Genomic DNA, 22,466 nt, shown 5'->3' on the forward strand with positions numbered 1-22,466 from the left:
ACTAATGGGGAATACAATGCCATGGAAAACTAGGAAAGATCATGTTTAACACATAACTAAAAACCAAAACAATTTTCAACAATTTTTCACTAAAGAGATTCCCAATCTAGAATTAATCAGTTCCTGTGGTTAAAGATATGAATATCATGTTAGCCAAAATTGTAAAAGAATGAAGACTCATATCCACAGAGGATACTCTAACAATAAGTGAATACCCAAGTATTAATTTCTGTGTTCTGTAGATCATAGTTTATCTTATACTGCTGAACAGTAAAACTACACAACACATAAAGCTGTAGATCCATTAAGGTGTACAAGCTCTCTAAAGTATTTGCAATTCTAATCTGAAAGATTAAGCCATGGTGGCATAATAATTCATTCCAAAAAGTAAAGGTGGATGTATTTTTGGAAATCTAGTAATATAATTTTATTTCAACAAAAATTATGTAAAAACTATGTGATTTTATGATTAAGTACAAACGAACAACATCAGAGCAGTGGACCCCAACCTTCCTGATGCTGAGACCCTTTAATACAGTTCTTCATGCTGTGGCGGCCTCAACCATAACATTATTGTCATAATTATAGTTTGATGGAGTTATTCATTGTTATATAAATATCTGTGTTTTCTGATGCTTTTAGGAGACCCCTATAAAAGGGTCGTTCAATACCCCAGGGGTCTGGACGCACAGGTTGGGAACTAGCGCTTCAGAGTGTTTCTGGCCAGTGAGAGCCTTTTACTGATCTGGCAAGACTGCACAAGAGGGCTCAGTGAAGAAGGCAGAGCAGGGTGCAGCTGGCAGAGCTTTAGGAGCCTAGAGTCCTGGAGCGTTCTTATGAAGCAGCACTCACCCAGCACCGGATGGCACAGCTGTTGTCTAACAGACAGTCAGCAGACAGCAACCACAGCAGTGCGGGCCTAAGGACGGGACTCTGGGAAGCCGCCTTGAGAAGTGAACAGCAAGTGCTTGACCGTCTCACAGATCACACACACACAAAGGTGGGACTAAACAAAGTTAGCTGAGCCTCTCACAATGGAGTCAGCCTTCACTAGACAAAGAAACTGTAAAAGAATTCAGTGAACTGCATGTCTGTTTGTGTGGTGCTGGGGATCATTCCAGGAGCCTGCAGGCTGCCATACAAACACTCTGTCCATGAGCCACAGCTCCAATTCACAAAGGGGGGTTTCATTCTGTTAAGTTGTTTTTCAGTAACAAATTTCTAAGAATGAATTCTCAGAGTAAGTAGCTAATTTCTAAGAATTCTTCATAATGCATATGAAACAGAGAACTTATAGATACTTTTAGAAAATATTAAACTACTCAAATGATAGTAGAAAAACTCAAATCATACAATTATATAAACAAGAGTATATAAAACGTAAGAATTATCCTATGACCAACTGAACACTGCTGAGGGATTATACATTGTGGTTAGAGAAACAACTCTAAGTAGGACAACCTGACAGAGAGGACAAAGAGCAGCAAGCAGGAACCACTGACTTGTAATACAAGCATTCTTACTACATGTATGGCATCACATATGCACACTGTCCATGTCTGCTCATACCCACCTACCACATTACTCCTCTCACTATAAGCTTTCCATTAAACCTCATGAATACAGAAGCAGAAACATACAAGTGCCCTTCCCCCAGGCCTGAGCAGGCCTGCAAAGTCATTTACCACAATAGACCAAGCAACAGTAGGACCTAGGAGATGCATTGCATTACCAGCCTTGTCCGCCTTGGAGCCTGCTACCTGAGCTAAGAAGAATGGACTGCCTGCTGAGCTAGCCTTGACACCTTCCTGACTTGCTATCTCCTTGCCCAGCCCCTGGGCTGAACCGAAAAGAGACTCTGGGGGGTGGGGCTTCCCCTTTATATGTGAAAGCAAATTATTAAACTTTGAGCCTTGGTCAGAGAACTTTGTCTTGGCTTCATCTCTTTTCGCCCGTTTCCCTATCCTCAGCCTCTCTTTCAGGTGAACCCGGTTCAACTGTTGCTGCTGGCGGCAACACATACATGTATGTATATATATAGACAAGTGCACATACATACATGTGTTTCTTTCAAAGTTCAGTTAACAAGTGCAATGCTGCGTGCCTGCACTCTGAGCACATAGCAGTTGGAAGGCTGACACAGGAAGATTATGAGTTCTAAGTCATCCTGGGCTACACAGTAAGCTCCAGGCCAGCCTGGGTTAGAAACTTGATAATTACACACAATCAGTCTCAGAAGGAAAAGGAAGAAGTGAGTCCCTAGGCCGTGTTACCTGAGGTGGTGGGAACTTCCACAGTGATGCTGCTGTAAGGTGGAGGAGAAGAGTCGGTGTCCAGTGCTGGTGCTGAAGCGGCAGCTTCCACGCTCTGTGTCTGTGCTGCTGAGATGGAGGCCGATGGCTGCTCCACAGCAGATGATTCTGAGTTGTCTTCTTCATTGTGAAGCTAACAAACAAGGAAGAAAATTAATGCAATTAATCTGTTGTTCTCTTTTGACTTCAGCAAATTTTAAATTATTTAAGATGTAAAGTTATTCAGGAAAAGAAAGAAAAATTATATTTTAAAATGTGAACAAAAAATTAATCAGTCTAGGGCAAAGCAAAATCAGGAAATAAATCAATTAGTATCACCCTTCAAGAAAATGTATCTAGTTCTCAGCATCTTGCTTTGACTGTACACTGAAATTTGGCTTCACGTTTATAATGTTAATACATATCTCCTGCAAGTCAAAGTATTTCTTGGTGATCAACAGAACACACGAATATTCTACATGAGTATTCTAAGTATCCCAACACCCCAGCAAATTTGCATACCTGCTTAAAAATCAAGGGTCCAAAGGGACTTTTATCAAACACAACTGAGTTGACTGTTAACAAAAATAGATGTTTTGCTTTCATCTAAAACTGGCTGCCTGAGTTTGTGCTCTATTACTGTAATAAGCACCAGGATCACAAGAGCTGTGTAGGGTGATACTTCATCTGACAGGTTACAGTCAGTCATCAAGGAAGTCGGAGGCAGAGACCATGGGGAATGCTGTACTGACATGTTCTCCAAGGCTTGCTCAGCCTGCTTTCTTAAAGCACCCAAGACCACCTTCCCAGAAGTGGTACCACCCACAGTCAGCTCTCACACATCACTCAATCAAGAAATGCCCTACAGACTTGCTTATAGTCCAGTGTGATGACAGTACCTTCTCTACCTAAGTTCCCTCTTCTCAGACACACACACACGCACACGCACACACACACACACACACGCACACCTAACCAGCACATTGCTGCTGTCTACTCTTATGAATGAAAAGCTACAGAGCAGTGTAGGGTATAACTAGATCTTAAGAGAATGAGGACATAATACCATTGTGTAATACAAATACAAACAATGATCCCAAATCTCTAGAAAGGTACACAAAGAATAAGTGTTTAAGTTAGGAGAAGAAATTTCATTCTTATTATTTGAAATTTTTACTCCATATGTAAATTAATAAGCTTCAACGTTTTGTTTATTTTTTGAGACAGAGATCATGTCTGGAGTACCAGGATTAAAGGCATGCACCACTACACCTGGGCACCTTAATATTTTTAATAAAGTAAGAGGGAAGCTAGAACTTTTAGTTTTGCATGTCTCAGAAACACTATTCCCTATAAGAAAAGGGTTTTTCCAACATAAATTACGGCAGCGATTGTTACAGCAGCTCCATCATTTTTTGTTGAAGGTGGTACAGCACAGAACTCTAACCGGGCAAAAATGTGCCTAAGTGATGCAAATCAGAAAAGGTCCCTATATTTTCAAGAAAAGGAAAGGAAATATATTAAAGTCTACGAAATAATTATAGAATAGACAATCAAATTTATATTACCAGACTAGACTCTTCTAAGCTTCAGGCCTATGTTTCCCTTTACAAATCCACTTTAAAAAAAAAAAACAATAAAACAAACAAACAAACAAACAAAAACAAATAGTGACCAAAAAGAGGACTCTTAATTTATATTCAATTTTTTATCATCTCTCTCAGTGTCCAGCTAATATCTATATGGTGTTGAGAGAGATCTCAGGCCTCGTTGCAGTGACCTGGAGGCAGGGTTCTCTGACATACCTTTTCTAACCTGGAGACAGTGTGCAGCCTGCACTGTCTTAGCACCCAGATCTACCTGCTTCCCACACTTCACGTGTCAGACTACAAGGTTGGGTTTTTCTTGCAGGGATAAGAAACCAAACCCAGGGCCTCCCACAAACTCATCTCTACTAACAGCTTCCATACCATTCCTAACCTCTGTGGTCTTCAAAGGTCTAAGAGCACTTTATTTATGTAATCAATAATTTCCAACAGGGCTCACAACTCCTTTTCACAGGAGAACTTTCTAGGTAACCATGGATATAAGAGGCTATAAAACAAGTATACAAATCAAACACTAGTGACAAGAAATCAAAAGGAAATTTATTGTGTGGAACAATGTAGCCATCAAATTGCTTTCTAAATAACTATGTTTATGCCCAATAGATTAGAGCTGCTGTCAACCCTAATCAGAGGAACTTCTTTATGTAGTGGTCAGTGGAACTGCAGAGATCCATTAAGTGTCAAAATGAGAAGTGACTGTTGAACAGTCAGCCATAAACGGCACACTTATATCAGCCTACCAACCTTCAGGAACACCCTAGGAGAGGCATACGGAATGTAAAAGCTGTGGGGAGGAGGCGATGGTGTGGAAGGAATGATGTCCAGGCATCTCAGGTCTGTTGCACTCCTGAACTCACAGGGCTGTGATAATTAACTAACTACCCATGATCTGCACAAGACTGGCCCCCAACAGCAGTCATAGAAGAGGGAGGGGCTCATGAGACTCTGTCTCTCCTTGGGGATTTATACAGTTACCAAGTGATGGACAAAAGAAAGCCATTTTCTTCAGCAGTGTAGCCACTAGATATCCATAAAAACCCTTACCCATGTTCTTACAAGCAGCCACCATCGACTCACCAAGCCATTAAAACAAAATGACAGTGAATTGGGAAAAGCAGTGGATCCATAGGACAGAAAAGGGAATCAGAGGGTGTGAGTGTTAATATGATTAAAATTGCATAGAACTTGTATGTACTTGTACGAAAATGTCTCAATAAAACTCTTTATTAAGTAAAATTAATATATACTAACAAAAACATTAGAAAATAAATTTATTTTGAAGCAGGTCTTTGATATACATATAATTTAAAGACGAAAGCAAATCTCTATATGTATTAGACAGATGTACTTATTTATAACATAAAGAAACAAATGCTGATTTAATATTTGAAACTGCAAGATACAGAACATCTTCAACATCTATAACTCTGTCTTATTCTTTGAAGACAGGGCCTCTCACTGAACCTGGACTGAGTCTAGTAACCAGCAAGCCTCAGGGATTCTTCTGTCTCTGTCCCCAACAGTGATGAAGCTACAGGTACACATTGGCCATGCCCAGCTTTTTATGTAGGAGCTAAAATCACAACCCAGATCCTCATGTTTGTACACACGCTGTTACTCACTGAGTCAAAGGACCCCTCAAACAGCAAATAGAAAGTTAAACACTGTAACTCAATACAACCCAAGGATATATTAATTTTATACTTACACACTGACAAATAGCAGTGGGAAAAGTAAGTCTGGTTTCTGTAATTAAGCCAGTTTCTCTAAAAGCAAAAACACTTTGTGTGTACAGTAAAACTACCGCAATTTATAACATACAACTAGTCTCGAATCTGAGCTGAGATGTTTTAGGTAGTGTCAGTTGGCATTGCACTGCACAGTACAACAGCATGTGCCAAGTACATGTGTATTCAGAACCAAAACTATGGGGGGGGGGGGTTGTATAATGCAGTATTAGCAAGCACGGCCACCAGAAACATCTTGAATTCAGTACATGTTTCATTTGTACTTAACTTTTGGTTGTTGCACGTGTGTTCTGGCTAGTTTTCTCAACTTGACAGAAACTAGTGTATCCCTCAGAAAGGAGGAACCCTCAACCGAGAAAATGCATCTCCAAGATCTAGCTGTGGACAAACCTGTAGAGTATTTTCTTGATCAATGATTGATGGGGAGGGCCCAGCCCATTATGGATGGTGTCATCCCTGGGCTGCTGGCGTGGTTCTGTAAGAAAGCAGGCTGAGCAAGCCATTAGAGAGCAAGGCAGTAAGCAGCACCCCTCCATGGCTTCTGCATCAGCTCCTGCCTCCAGGGCCCAGCCCTGTTTGAGTTTCTGCCCCGACTTCCTTCAAAGATGGACTAAGATGTGGACATGTAAGCCAAATAAGGCCTTCCCTCTCCACCTTGCTTTTGGATGTAGTGTTATGACCAAAACAAAACCTCAGCAACAGAAACCCTACCTAAGACAATAACCAGAAACCAATATTGTTGCCAAACTTTTGTGCCCCACCATTCAGTTTCAGGACTCCCACAATTTAAGAAGCTATAATCCACAATGTGTTTTACTGACCAAAGATATCTATAAAAGTGAAGGTTATGTCTGTCTTAAATGCAGTGAAAGTAAAAGTAACCTCCAAAAACACTTATTTAACTCTGCTTAAAATGAAAAGAATATACATTACAGGTTACTGTTCACAAAGAGAATATGAAGGAGTGAAATGAAAGAGACCAGTTCCTCACAGCTAGTCACTCGCTTCCTTAAGTTAGATGGTAGGAATCAAAGGTTTTTTTCATCTCAAAGACTTCCAAAGAACAAAGAAATCATGTAGGTGGGGTGAAAATCTTACATATTACCCCTCTGCTTGAGCTCCTTTTCATATGCTACTATTGCAGCATAGATGTCTGGGAGACCTAGGGGTCCCTGCCTCTATACGGCACACCCCTTACGTCCAGTCCCTCGGGTGAATAACTTCCCCTACTTAAGATGTTGTGTCAACAAAACTCCATAAACTATTGAGGAGGGAAGGGTTAAAGGGAGCAGTGGGGACAGAAGATGCAATCAAGGAGGGACACATGCACATGTGTGCAGTGACACTAACACACACAATTAAGGTATGGTAGTAATAATTAAACAGTAGCTCACTTAGACACCTGCTATGAAAACAGTTATAAATCTGCCTTATATTTATTTCTCTTTATCAACTGGGCACTTTAATCTTAAGAAATAATTAGCAGATTGTTTACCTGTTTAGTCTTTAAGAAAGAAAAGGGGGGAACTTGGGGTAACTGGACATTTTAATGTTTCCTCTTGGCAATATGGTCAAATTGAATAAATCTTTTTTGTCTGCTTTATATTACTTGTCTTTTCCATTTGTTTCTTTGGTATGTGACTGAACCCAACTGCCACCACTGCCAAGGCCCACACTCTGATCTAACTACTCCAGGTGCACTGTTTCCAGCTCCTGAGGGCTGGGATCCAGACCTGGTCTACCATGTCAGGCCTGGGTTTGCTTTTAAAAGATGGGAGTTTTTGAAATCTAGTCTCCAGGTTTTGTGTGGTATCTGTCCATGGTACACTATTCTATCTCATCACTTCAACCAGGTTTCTGGATGTATTTCTTCGTGGGTACACTATAGTTTTAAGGAACTAAGGAAAGTGTATAGCTGTTTCCCTCAAAGGCTCTCCTTCCTTGTTCATTACAGATCCACAGCACTTTGGGTGGGCATCAGCCCTTCCCACTCCAGACCTAGAGACTAACTGCATCCCTCATCACATTCCTTTGGCAAAGCAAATGACTCCCAACACTCAGCAAGGCTCTCCTTCTAGGAAGAGTACCTGGGGCAAAGACAGAAGCTAAAATAATGACATCACCTAACTAAAGGACACTCTAAAGTATACAACTTTAAGGACAAGAAAAAAAGGGAAATTCCTACCCAACTAAGGTAACATCAAGGTATATGTCTGCATAAATTAACAGAGCTCACTCATCTTCAAAACAAATATCCTTCGCATAAAATCACATATTAGAAATAACAAATAGCGAAATCATAATTTTTTAAGCTTCCATTCCTTAAATGGCTTGGGAACCAAAATTTAGACTCCCGGATGGAAAAAAATGCTATGAAACATTTTCTTATGCAGAAAAAGAATTAAAAGATAAATGTTTGGCTTCATAAAGCCATTTAAATGTTGAGCTTTAAAAAGATTCCAATGCTGATTTTATACTTCACTGTAGATTCTCTATTCCATACATGACCTCACAATACAACAGTAACAACAATTTGTAATCAAAGCTTTTACTCCTTTCCTGTTCCTGTAACTCAATTAAACAGGAACATTTTGACATATCCTTCAGAAAATTTCTAATTTGCATAATCTAAAATTAAGTCAGCAAACTGGTAGTTGGTAAAGTTTAAAGACTAAAATTGTCTAAGAGCACATGTCCTAATGAAGGACCGAGATATCAAGTTTTCAAGTATAAATAGATAAATATCAAAACAGATGTCACTGTACTTGGAATATGTCCCTTTTAGCTATTAGAATCTGAACATTCTAGAAGATTTTAAAACACAAGTGTTGGGGTAGGGACTACCAAGGCACAAACAGGAAACAGAAGCTAGCAAACTTTAATTACAACCACTCTCTTCCAGGAAGCACCAAGTCGGTGCTGCTTCATGACACTCTAGGGATGTGGCTCTAAACCTTCACGATGCTTCGAGCCTTTAACACAGTTCCTCAATGTTGTGGTGACCCCCAACCACAAAATTATTTTGTTGCTACTTCATGACCATAATTTTGCTACTGTTATGAATTATAATGTAAATTTCTGATAGGCAGGATATCTGATATGCAGGATATCTGATATGCAGGATATCTGATATGCAACCCCCAAAGGGCCATAGCCTACAGGCTGAGAAACTGGCTTAGAGACTGGCTGCTCTTCTAAGAATACCAAGTGTGATTCCACAGACACTCGGAAGCTCAGAGGATAACTTGCAAAGCTGCTTTTCTCCCTTTCCTTCTGTGTGGGTGCTGGACTGAATGCAGGCCCCCAGGCTTTCACAGTAGACACATTACTGTTGAGCCCTCTCACCAGGCCCCATTATTCCAATTTTAAATAAAAGAAAGGGTTATTTCTAAATGACTATTCCATCTCCATTATTTCAATTTTAAATAAGACAAAAGGTTGTTTCAGAATGACTGCTAATAAACAAAATGGGTAAAATGAATTCTTGCAAATTGTAAATTCTTTTTCTTTTATACTTGGTTGTACTTTCCCACGATCTCTACAAGAGAGATAAAAGTAGGAACCACTCTTTGTTTCTAACATAGGACAAAATGATGTAATAAAGAGATTTCTGTAAGTTGGAAAACAAGCCTTGAGAGAAGGGGGATAACATTTAAAATGTAAACAAATAAGATGATTAATAAAAAAAAGAAAAAAAAACAAGAAAGGAAGTCTTACATCTGTAAAATCTCTCCATGACACTGACCAAGATTACCACAGACTCTACATAATATTTAAACCCTTTAGTAGCCATCATCAGGAGACAAGTCGAGTCCATAAATCCATACATGATGCAGTTGTCTCCCTCAACCATCTGACAGTATTTAAAGCCTGTACTATCAGCATGCATCTCCTTCCATGGGATAATTTGCTAATGAAATTCAGCTTAAAGGTCAAAAGATGAATGTCTTAAGGGCTTCATGTTGCTCTGCCACCTGTAATTGCATTTTTCCTTCTTAGTGTCCCTTTCCCACACTGTATATAAACCACATATAGGATATATAATATATAAACCACCTAGGGAATCTAAAAAGGCATGCTGAAGCCACGCTCCTCGGTTAGAAAGACCCTGGCTCAAAACAAAAGACAAAGAAAATAAAAACAAGAAAGGTGTTCTGTTTTCAGTTTTGAACTAGCACTAGCTGTTCCTCAGAATGATGCACATTGCACACGGCCCTACGAGAAATGCTCATTGAGTTGCATCAGCAAGGAAGAAAACAGGTTTCTGTCTACTGTCCTACCTACGAGTGCAAACTGCCTTTCAATCCTACTACATTCAAGAACTCAAACCCAATGCCTTATTTAAACACTATATGGTAAGGAAGTGCCAAGATCATGAGCATTTATAACTCATAGAATAAAATATGAATCTGTGAATTCAATCTGATATAAGTGAATAAACAAATTGGACCATGGGAAAATTCCTCATTGTAGAATGAAAATTACCAAGTTCTTGAGGAAATAATGAACTGGGGAACCACCATTTGTCTACCACTATACTTATTATTTCAGTCAACACCAGTCAATGAACCCTAAAGCTAGTAGGTAAAGGAGCATGTTTTGTAGGCTGTGCTACAAAGGATCTGACCTGACTTTTTCCGAAACTGTCAAGAGAGACTACACTTCCCACGCTGTCTCTGGAAACCCTATGACCACTGCCTCCTCTCCTCTACACTCAGCACCACACAGCCTCTTCTACATGGGAGATGGACTCCACCTTTGCCTGGATGGGGCTAGTTCTGCACCCTCTTAGATAACAATGTTATTCCTATGCCCACTTGCCTAAGTAGAACAACACTATCTGGGATACTACAGATGTACATCACAGACCTCTCTTCATCAAGTTCCTACAGTCCACGCAGCCTAGCAGACCCCTTTGAGGGAAGGTAGAGAGATAAGGAAAATGAAGAAATAAAGAGAAATGTGAGAAATAAAGAGAAATCACTCTCCTGCTTTTGGTTTAAGTCTCACCAAGTCAAGAATTTCAACACAAAGGACCAAAATTACAAGACAATGCGACTACACTCTTGGTTTTGTTTTGGGTTTTGGGGGAAAGGGGGTGTTAAGAAATATTTTAAACATGAGCACTAAAACAGCTAATGAACAATGGTAAGGTCAAAACAGTCTTAAACCCTTGTGACTTTTAATTGTTTAATCTTATCTTAATCCTTTATAATCTATAAACATGGATAATACCATGTATAAACCATGTCTCAATCCCATAGAGGAAATCTTTACATAAACATTTGTTCCTTATTTTTAAATTTTATTGTTTAAACTTTACTCTTTAAACTTAGTTACAGATTATATCTCTAGAACAAAGTATTTTAAAAGACACAAAAATTACACATGTTGTTATGGCATTTTAGTGCTGTTTTTTGTTTTGTTTTGTTTTGTTTATTTCATGTATGTCTGTGTGAGGGTATTGAATGCCCTGAACTGGGGCCACAGCCAGCCATGAGCTACCATGTGGGCTCTGGGAACCAAACCCAGGTCCTTTGCAAGAGAGACTAGAGCTCTGACCACTGAGCCACCTCTGCAGGCCCTAGTGCCCTCTCTTTAGGCTCTCCACACTGTGTGTAGTCTCCCGATTAATAAACTTCATTTTGTTTCACAATGACTTGCTTTGAATTTCTTTATTGCAGTGAGCCAAGATCTCTGATATACCTGAGTAGAAAGGTCTGTGTGGATATTAGGATCAAGTTTTATTTCCCACTGTTGGAAACATTTTTCATGGTCTTCTTGTTAGTACTCACGTAAGTCCAAAATTATTCTCAACTGTCAGCCACCTTTCCCAATATCATTGGCCTGACTTTAAATCCTACTTTGGCCAAAACAGCCAAATCATCTCTAACCTTTCTATGTAGAGTGCAGCAGCCAGTGACTGCGATCTCTGCTCCCAAGGCAGAGAGAGGCCTAGTCTGATCAATACTGAGCTTTTGAGAAGAGGTACTGAACTTCCAATCCCAGCCTCTGAGCCCTCACAGCTCCCGTCTTTTATCTGCACAGAGTGTATTCCCCAGTCTACTACCTTCTATCCTGTATCCTCTGGAAGATAATACAAAAAAAGAAAGCGAAGGTTCCACCAACCCCTAGTCCCCTGTCTTGGGCCACAGCTACTCTGCCCAGACCCATCAGTGAGCCTGTTGCCTTCTGACAGAGGAAGGGAAACAAATCAGAAAACCATGTGGACTGCCATGATTTAGTCCTTCACCCAGCAGGGCTGACAGCATCTGTCCTCTCATTTCCAGATGGAGGTAGGGGTTTAACTCCTTCTTTCTGCTTACCCACTTACAACTAGAAAATTTATGGTCAAAAACTTTGCCTCCTACTTCACACAGGGAATAAAAAAAGCTCTTAACTTTTGTTTAAAAACAAAATCCTTCAACTTCTCTCTCCTGCATCCTGCATCCTGCATCCTGCATCCTGCATCCTGCATCCTGCATCGCTAACCGTCGTCTCATGCACCTATCCTAGCTCATATTTGTCACTCCCAAATACCAGGCAAATACGCCGAGAGGACCCTGTCTCCCGTAGAGTTTCTCTTTATTTGAATTATTCCTCAGACTTATGGCTGTCTACCTACATCACCCACATGTGTTTTATTTATATCATACTAACAACAGCACACAGAAACCTGCTCTGCTTAAAATTACTCTTCTCTTGCTTTTTGAACTGTCTCATCCTTCATTCACAAACATCATGAAAAAGAAAAAGAAATAAACTAAAAGACGTCAAATTTCATTCTCTGTGATTCCACTTTTCATTTCTTCCCCAAATCATTCCCTGTCTTTCACTTCCCCATGGTCTTTCACTCAAACATCTCTGGCTAAGAATGATGACCTCTAACTGTTAAATGTGAAATTCATTTCCAGCCCTCAGCCTCACAAAGGCCTTCAACACTTTTTAACACACTGACCAGCAAGGACTCCAGTCCCTTCCTCTTTTCTTCACTGACCATGTGTTCTGTTGTTTTTGAGGGAGCCAGACTTTCCTTTCCAAAGTATGGTGGTCTGAATGAAAATGGGCCCCTAGGCTCATATACTTGAACACCTGGTCCCTAGATAGAAACACTGTTTGGAAAGGATTAGCAGGTGCTGTTGGTGGAGGTGTGTCACTGAGGGCAGGTTGATGCTCTACCATTCTCAGTGTGCTTTCTACTTCCTGTTTGTAGATTTGGATGGCAGGTCTCATCTGCTGCTTCAGTGCCAGCCTGAAGCCATTATCCTCAGAAAAATGCCATGATGGGGATACAGTCCTACCCCTCTGGATCCATAAATCCCACATAAGCCCTCCCTTCTATATGTTGCCTTGGTCATGGTTTTTCATCACAGCAATAGAAAAGTAGCTGAAGCAAAGACTCTTGGCTAAAACTGAATGCTGAGCAACAGATACTGTCTCCTACCTATGAGTTGGACAGAGGCTAGATAATACATTGGTTGGGCTAAGTTTACTGTCAAAGGCATTAAAGCCCCTAACCTAGTGTGTCAGTACTGTCAGTGTACTGTCACAAGCATTCATCTGACATTTAGAAGTCACTTTCCTATCTCATATGCTACAGTGGTACTCAACCTTCCTAATGCTGACACCACATAATACACTTCCTCATGCTATGGTGTCCCAACCATAAAATTATGTTCACTGCTACTTCATAACTGTAATTTTGCTGCTTTGAACCATAATGTAAATATTTGTGTTTTCTGATGGTCTTTGGTGGCCCCTGTGAAAAGGTCATTTGACCCCCAAAGGGATTGAGACCGACAGGCTAAAGAAGCATTGTTCTAGAAGATAGGATAGTTGCTAACTAAATAAACTAACAGAGAACATGATTTGGTGTTGGGAGATTTAAATTTAAGATACAGAGCCTACTAGCTAAGTTGCTTGACTACATTATTAATCTTAGTTTATTTCTGTGATTCATGTAGCTTTATTTATTCAGCCAACCAGTCATTCATTAGTTTTACAACCAACACTTACTAAACCTAATAAGCTCCTAGTATAATCCTGGGCACAGTAATAGATTCAGTCCCACTGACACCCAGAACCTACAGAACCTAAGGAGCTCTAGGGAGCGGTGTGACCGAGTAGAGCTGGTGGTGCAGGAGAATAAAGGAGACTGCTGTATGCAATCATACAGCAAGGCTACCAAGGACCAGGCCAAAATGCCAACTTCTTCATAGAAAGCTTTATTCTTCTCTTTACAAACGGAAAGAAACTAAGAATAAAATTCTCAAGCAAAACTAAATACAGTGACATAAGTTACTAAGGCGTGCTGCTGCTGCTGGTGCATTCAGGAAGTAGCACGTGCCAAGATACCACTATAGACACTATTAAAAGGCTGATCCACCAAGGGGTTACAGTCAAAACCAAAATCTCTCCAAAGTTGTCAAGGTATAAACACATAAACTGAGTACTGTTAGAAGACAAAAACCTGTGAAAACATATAAAACAAATTTCAATCACCTCTCCCTTCCCCTCTCTATCCAAGTTAGCAATAATATATCCCTAAACTTATTTACCATATAACAAGTCTTAGTAAGTTTTTAGATTTTAAACTCACAGCACATGTCAATCTCAAGTGTAGCAACTTCCCATATAACCCTGCCCCAGAGACACAAGGCCCCTCCACATTATCTTCATGCCCTCCAAACCGGTACACTTGTTAAAACTGATGGACCCACCATGACATATGTCATTATCACTCAAAGTTCAGTCTTGCTGTTAATTTCCTGGCTGAAGACAAATGTCAGAGGACCTCAATCCTTCCTCACAGTATCAAACAGACGATTCACTATACTAAAACTTCTCTTGTACACTCAGCCTAAGCGCCTTCCTCACCAGGACATAGAAAGCATTGATAATGTTTTAACTGTCTCCAAAAATAATGTCTCCAGAATGTCACACAGTTGAAATCATACAGTACCTAGATTTGTCACACTGGCTTCTTTCAGTTGGTAATATGCACAGGCATTTATTCCATGTTGTTTGATATCGAAATCACTCATTTTAGGTCTAAATAAATGTCACTTACTGAAAGGTATATTAGTGGTTTCCATTTGGGAAATTACAATTAAAGCTACTCTAAACATGTATGTGAATTTGGTATGCGAGCCGAAAGTTTTTACAACTTCTGACTTTATTCATTCACTGGTTACATAGAAACTGACTTTTCAATTATTAATGTCATATTCTTATTGTAATCCTTATAAGTTGCAAGAGTTTTGTTTGTTTTTCTATATTTTACACAGACTCTGCCAACAAAGACTTGTTATTTCCTTACCTGTACCTTTTATTTCCTTTTTTGTAGTAAAATACGCAAAATTATTTTGCTATTTTGAAATATACATTATTAACAATAGCTATATAACTAAGCAACAAAACCCCAGAACTTATTCTTAGCTAACTGTAGGTGTGTATCAACTGACCAACTTTCCAACTCACCCTCCAAACCACTTTCAACTTCACTAAGCTATGGCCATAATTTCCTAAATGGCAGACACTGGCTTTGGAGGCCCCCAGTTAAAAGAAATTTCTGGCTCTCCAAGAAATGACACAACTCTAAAACCAAAGAACATGAGCTCAGCTTACAGGAGTATGAACAGACACAAAGGGGCAAAGAGCAACTAAAGAAGTCTAAGGCCTCCAACATTAAACAAAAACAAAAGAAAGCTTACTACACGGACTGAAAAATCGCAAAAACTTGTTGGTTCTTGTTTCAACATGGTAGTGGCCACCTACAGGCCAACCTTCTCACTGCAAGATATACTCTTGCTTACTATAACTATAAACTCAGGAAAAACTATTAGTAACAACAAACCTCTAGACAATTCTCTATACTAAACAAAATTTTCTGGAATGTAAAGGAAAACACACACGCACACACACACACACACACACACACACACGGCTGGGGTTACATCCTGCAGTGTTCACTGTGGCTGGTATTCATTAGGAGTGACTACCTGGCATTGATAACCAGCTGAAGGACTCATTTCTGAGGAAAACTATTTTCCCACTTGCAGCAGTTACTAATTGCCTGCAGTGCTCATCTAAGCTGGAGACAAGCTGGAGACCTGTTGAAATTTCCTTGACCACCTTGGAATGTCAATTTGTGTTGGCATTGTTCAGGTCTTGTTCAGGTAGCCATATTAAGATTTCAGAGTATGGCTTCCTTGTACTCTCTAGAAGGCACATCCTTGTTGCAGACTTCCTACAATCTTTCCACCCTCTCTTTGATGTTCCCCGAGGCTTAGGGTGTACTGTAGAGGCACCATACCAATTGACTCCAAGGTCAGATTTCTCTGCATTTTGGCTAGCCATGGCTCTCAGTAATGTAATCTTCATCTACTGCAACAGGAAGCTTTTTTGATCAGGTAAGTATTTTGAATGCAGTTAGCAAATATAATGGCTCAGTAAAGTGGCATCGGTAGATTCTCCTCCAAGATCCATGACCTCACTCACCACAGACAACTAACTAGGTTTATGGTATCAGGCATGACTGTTCTCCTGTTAAAGTAGACTTTAAGTCCAACTAGACAACTGCTAGTTACCACCAAAAAATGACTACCACTATTTCCCATGCTGGTCATCGTAGCTCATCGGCGTCCCAGCTGGCTCTTGGCAGCATGCATAACACCTTTAGAATGGTGAAGGCTGCTTCTTAGAGGAGGCTTCCAGATGAGTTCCAGCTCAAACCCTCCTAATCCTGTGTCAGAAGTGAGTGGTGTCTCAGCAACAGCAACAGCAACAGCAACAGCCTATATTGTTTAGGGAGTTTCCCAGATACCCCAGACCAAAACCTTAGAAGGGAGTTTCTCATGCATGGTACTAGAGTTTTTGTTAGATGGTCTATGGCTCCTGGGGGAAGTATTAATATGCCAAGTGGAATAACTTCATTTAAGTTATTTATTACACAAACCCACACATATTTATACTTCAAATGTGTATTATATGCAATTTTAGGCAAATAATTCCCTATGCTGTTTTCAATCATCCTTAGAATTATTTATCCATCTTCCCTCCTTGTCCTTCTGTATTGTTTTGGTACAATTTTCATACTACAGTTCATAACAAGTAATGAAATTAGTCTTCCAAGTTTTACTGTATAGCCTCAAACAGAAGCTCCTGTAGACAGACTTCCATCAAATGAGATGGCTGAAGAAATGAATTAAGTACTCCTTACTTACAAAATACCTAGGAACAATTATTCTCCTCTCATGGATAGAACAATCTACCCATGGTTACTATCTTACAAATGTAAGCTGCTAAACAGAAAAGACATTATGTAAAAATATCAGGATTAAATAGCAAAGTACATAAACACAGCACCTATCCTAATGTTGAACATTAATGTTATATTATATAGGTTGTACAGTGTACTTTACTTTTCTAGTACAGAACTCTATAATACACTCATATATCTTTATTTATACTTCCAATTACTCAGAAAAAAAAAAACAGTCAGCTATTCATTTTCATTTTCTCTCATGTATATTTGCCTGCTGTGATTTTCAGAGCTAGTATCATGATATGTAACCCAGACAAGCCTCAACACATAATCCTCTGGCCTTAGCTTCCTAAGTACTGAGACTGCAGGTGTGGATCACCACATCTGGCTCACATTTCTTCCAGAAGTTACTTATTTTATCCCTTCGATAAAGAGGCCCACACACACTGTACTAGCCTATAATATACTATTATAATCAAGACAGAGTTAGTTCTTCCTTGCTATAGATTTACTCCAGTGAGCAAATGGTGTTTAAAAAGCATGCATAACTTGAAAACACAAAGCGAAAGCACTCTCCAAAGAAAAGAACATCGAAATGCACACAAATCAAGATTAGAAATTATTCCTGACTGAAGGGGCTCAAGGGGTTTGCAACCCCATAGGATGAACAACACTATCAACCAACTAGACTCCCAGAGTTCTCAGGGACTAAACCACCAACCAAGTACACATGAAGGGACCCATGACTCCAGCCACATATATAGCAGAGAATGGCCTTGTCAGGCATTGATGAGAGGAGAGGCCCTTGGTCCTGTGAAGGCTGGATGCCCCAGTGTAGGGGAATTCAAGGGTAGGGAGGTGGGAGTGGGTGGGGGGAAACACCCTTATAGAAGCAAGGGAGGGGGGATGGGATGGGGGTTTCTGGGGGTGGGGGGAGAACCAGGAAAGGAGATAACATTTGAAATGTAAATAAAGAAAATATACAATTTTAAAAAATAAATAAATTTGTCCTGAGAAGGAAGGAAAGCAGAGAAAAGGAAAATAGTATATTTAAACATGAGAAGGCCAAGACCAGCTTGGTGATTACAAAGGAGAGAAAACAAGAGAATTAAGGATGTAGAGATGGCTGAGAGTGTACTAATGCAGTAACTACACAGAGATGAGCTAAGCTTGTCTAAGGTTACAAGCAAATCCACTAAAGTCTCCAATTTTATCTCAATACCCTGGCTCTTGGAGGAAATTACACAAAATGTCATCTGACTTCAATAAAAGCTCTCCTGAGGTAAAACAGATGACCTTTAAAAGCTGCCATTAAGACTTCATTCCAATAGACATCCTACATGTCTATTAGTAAAGAGGTTAACACTGTCACACTAAAAGACACACTTATAAAATGAATTCTAGTTTATTTACTTATTTTCAAATCTGCTGTCCAAGTGGCATGATTTCTCTACATAATTTTAGGGATTATATTCTGGAGAGACATCACAGGTGAATGAAACGCAGCACATTCCTGAACTTAAAATTATTAAGTTGTTCGTGTTCAAACACATCTTAAAAGTAAGCAAGTCAAAACAATGAAATAATCTGAGAATAAATCTTAAACTACTGCAACACTTCCCAACTTGCACTTGGCATGTCTTTAACAAGAATTTTACCCACACCTTAATTCCAGTTAAGTAATCAAGTAATCAAACTTCTAAATGAAACCATAAAAACATGGCCAGAAAGCATAGCCAATAATGATGACTTAAAATCACATAGTAGATAGGACTAGCCTTAATTATAATGATCACATCATTAAACTCACATTAATGTCAACAAACTATATGCCTTATTTAAATGCATGTCAAGACTATCTATATAGAGTTCAAACAGAATTGCAAGATAATATGTTACCAATACATATACAACTAGGCAATATTTTAGAATGTAAACTGGATACCAAGAAAAGAATAAAGAGAATATAACTGCTAACTAATCAATATAAAACAAGTGATGACAAGCTAGAGGAATGACTCAGTGTTTAAGAGCATTTAACTCTCTTGCAGAAATGTACAATCAGTTATCAACACTCATATTCTGTAGCTCATAATGTCTTTAACTCTAGCCTCCACCAACACTGCACTTTTGTATATAAATCCACATAGACATACATATACACATGTAATTTAAAAGTGTTTAATATAATTTGTGGTCACTGTCTGGAAATTCTTAGCAATCTTATCTTTGAATCTAGGTTTGGTGTTCTCCAGGAGACTACCATGGAACATTGCTGGGGACTTGCAATCTTAGCTCACAGTTTATCTGTCCTGCAAGAGTTGAATCAGCTTCACCTTCTCACTCAGTTTGTCTCCCAGCTTCATACAGATCCATAGGTAGTAGCCATGTACTGTAGGCTGGCATCACCTTAGAACTTTAAGCAGTCAGCAGATGAGCAGAGCCTCTACACTACTGCTGGTTCAGATAATGGCCTGTCCTAGCACGGGGATGGCAAACCCTTGGGCCTGAGTTCTGTCTGCCGTGAGCTGAAGCAGCAGACTACTGAAGGCTGAGCTAGTTTGTTTTTACTTCAGGTCAGTCTCACTTCTTTATTTGACTCTATGTCTTGTTACTTACCCAAACCTGGATATTCTCATGAAATAAAATTTAGAAACTAGAGTTACCAATGGAGTTCCATTTGCCTATCAAATTCAGATACAAGTTATTCTGAGTTTGGCCAATGCCCACCCCACCTCTCAGAAGCCTCATGGCATTCTATGTCTCAAAGCAACAAATTCATGTAGGCCTATTATGATATTATCATGTCATATTATCATACCTGTACCCTCACCCATTTGATCTTCCTACCTCTGTCTAGTTGAAGCCTGATTACTACACCTTCATAGTGGATGTTGTCCCAAATATCCTGGGATTTATTTACAGAGGGGTCAAAATGTCTAATTAAAAGTTAACATCATTCTTCCCTCAACATAATTGTATCCTCTATGCCATTAAAAGATGAGAGTTGAACCAGTATAGTGGCTCATGCCTATAACTGCAGAACTTCAGAGGCAGAGGCAGGATAACTGCTGAGAGTTCAAGGTCTAGCCTGAGCTACAGTGTGTGACTCTGTCCCATAACAAACGTGACACTGAGATAGGGAAGTTTATTTATTCCCTTTCCTTTCCAATCTGGGCTGGTCTTACCATTGTTTTGACAAAAAAAGAAGAAAAAGAAAAGAAAAAAAGAAAAAGAAGAAAAGATAGCAAGAGAAACTGAATTCTAAACTTTCAAGTCTGGATCTCACAAACAATAGCAGCAGCTTCCTCCTCCTACGATGTCAGAAGCCAAGGCCATACTGAGAAAGCAGGCATGTTAAGAAGACATAAGAAAACACACAGAGAATTGAGGTGTTCCTATCAACATATTTTGCATTTTCTTTAAAAGATTGTTATTATTTTTAACTATGTATATGTCTGTGTGGGGGTATATGCACATGTGAGCAGGTGACCTTGAAGGTAGACACCACACAACATGGATGCTGGGAATTGAACTCAGGTCTGTTGCAATAGTATACACCTTTAACCCCTGAGCCACCTCTTCAGTGTCCATGGATTGTCAGCTGATGGATTGTCTGTACCACAGCGTTTTCACAATATAAATCATATAACTATTACTGCATATATTACACTAGTACTAGAATACATACATCTCAAACATACGTCACAATGGCCTGCACTTGACTCAGCACTGCTCATGAACGCTGCGGTAACTGACTCACGCACACAGATGTTTTAATGAATACACTCAAGTCAAACACACAGGTACAAGTCTTATGACAAGCATAAAACAACAAGAGCGCTTTAAGATACTGGAAAACAATCTGCCCTTGCAACACAAAGGGACTGAATACAACACATCAGAGGGTCGCTCTACACCTTAGCAAAGGACTTGGTACACAAAGACCTGAATGTAAACTTTCTCAGGTACAGAGTTTCTAAATGCTAAGTCTGTTTTAAAGATGGAAAAAAAAAAAAAAAATCACAGCCCTTTACAGAACCACTGAAGTGTCTCTGAGGAAAACACCAGACTGCATGGTAGAAAGACAATTAAGCATGTAATTCAAGACAACTTTTCTAATACTGAGATTCTCAACTTTTCTCAGGTATAAATCGTAGCTCCAAAAACGTTTAATTATAGATTTAAGGGGATTCCTATATTTAAGAATATGATTTTAGTGGCTGGAGAGATGGATGGCTCAGTGTTAAGAGCACTGACTGTTCTTCCAGAGGACACGAGATCAATTCCCAGCAACCACATGGCAGCCCACAACTGTCTGTAACTCCAGGATTCAATACTCTCACACAGACATAATACAGGCAAAACACCAATACACATAAAACAAAAATAAATTTCTAAAAATACGATTTTATGAGCCAAATAAAGGAAATTATGACTTAATATAAAGAGAAGTGGAAGAGAACAGACTATGGTTGAAGAAGTAACAAGAAAGCTGTCCTGCTGGACATCAGCAGTCATTACGTAAAATGAAGAGGGAAGGCTGCCGAGAGAGGCGTCTACACAGGTGTGAAAGGCCCATGCTAGGAACTTGTATGCTAAGAATTCAAACAGTAAAAGAATTCATCAGAGTAGAAAAAAAATTTAAAGACCAAAATGGCCCAAACTTTAAAGATCAAATATTTATTATCTTTAAAAAGAAAAAAAAAGATTAATATAGAGACATTTAAAAAAAAAAAAAAAACTATTTCAGGGAAAAAAAAGTCTAGGTTTGGTGGTTTCTCATGTAACTCTACATCCATGCTATTACCCAGTAATTCTTACCAAAAGAAGTGCACGCCCACACGAAGGCTTTATAATACCCAAAAGCTAAAACATACCAACTGTCTATAGCAAAGCAATAGATAAGAAAAGTACATTCACAAAACTTGTATCAGGTAAAATTATTCAATTGTTAACTGACATGTATAGTAATCGGGGTCCATCTCAGACCTTCTCACTGCATGAGAGAGGCGGTCTCTTCTATATGCTACACTATGTAAAGCGGGAAATCGTCTGGGACAAAGGAACTGACTGGCAACAGTTACAGAAAAACCTTCTGGAGTTAAAGAACATTCTACATGAGTTTTATTTGTAAACGACAATGATACACACAGGCATTTGTGTTTCTCAGTGCTGCAGAGTGAGACTTTGTCTCAAATTTTAAAAATTAAAAAGAGGGGCTAGACACACACCTTTTTTAAAACACTTGGAAGGCAGACTCAGGTGGATCTCCAAGTTCCAGGCCAGCCTGGTCTACAAAGTGAGTCCCTATCTTGAAAAACCGAAAGAAAGAAAGAAAGAAAGAAAGAAAGAAAGAAAGAAAGAAAGGGAGGGAGGGAGGAAGAAAGGAAGAAAGATTAAAAAGAGAACACTAAGTCAGGAGGAAATCGGGTGAAAGTAGATCAGAGAAAGGATTAAGCGTGGTAATAGGGATGACTGTGATCAAAATACACTGTATGCACATATGAAATGCTCACAGAATAAAAAATATTCCAATTGTAAAATGACATTG

The 22,466-nt window shown here is 39.3% G+C and overlaps 1 protein-coding gene across 1 annotated transcript in view; it reads right to left on the reverse strand.

Moving 5' to 3' along the window:
• Nucleotides 1–22,466, reverse strand: part of Ndfip2 (Nedd4 family interacting protein 2) — a 41,264-nt gene that overhangs the window by 13,360 nt on the left and 5,438 nt on the right. Inside the window, exon 2 of the mRNA XM_034498899.2 lies at nt 2,274–2,445. Within this exon, the coding sequence (XP_034354790.1) occupies nt 2,274–2,445 (172 nt within the window). The remainder of the gene's footprint in view (nt 1–2,273; nt 2,446–22,466) is intronic.

This window comes from Arvicanthis niloticus, chromosome 3 (assembly GCF_011762505.2).
Source record: "Arvicanthis niloticus isolate mArvNil1 chromosome 3, mArvNil1.pat.X, whole genome shotgun sequence".
Classification (NCBI taxonomy): Eukaryota; Metazoa; Chordata; class Mammalia; order Rodentia; family Muridae; genus Arvicanthis; species Arvicanthis niloticus.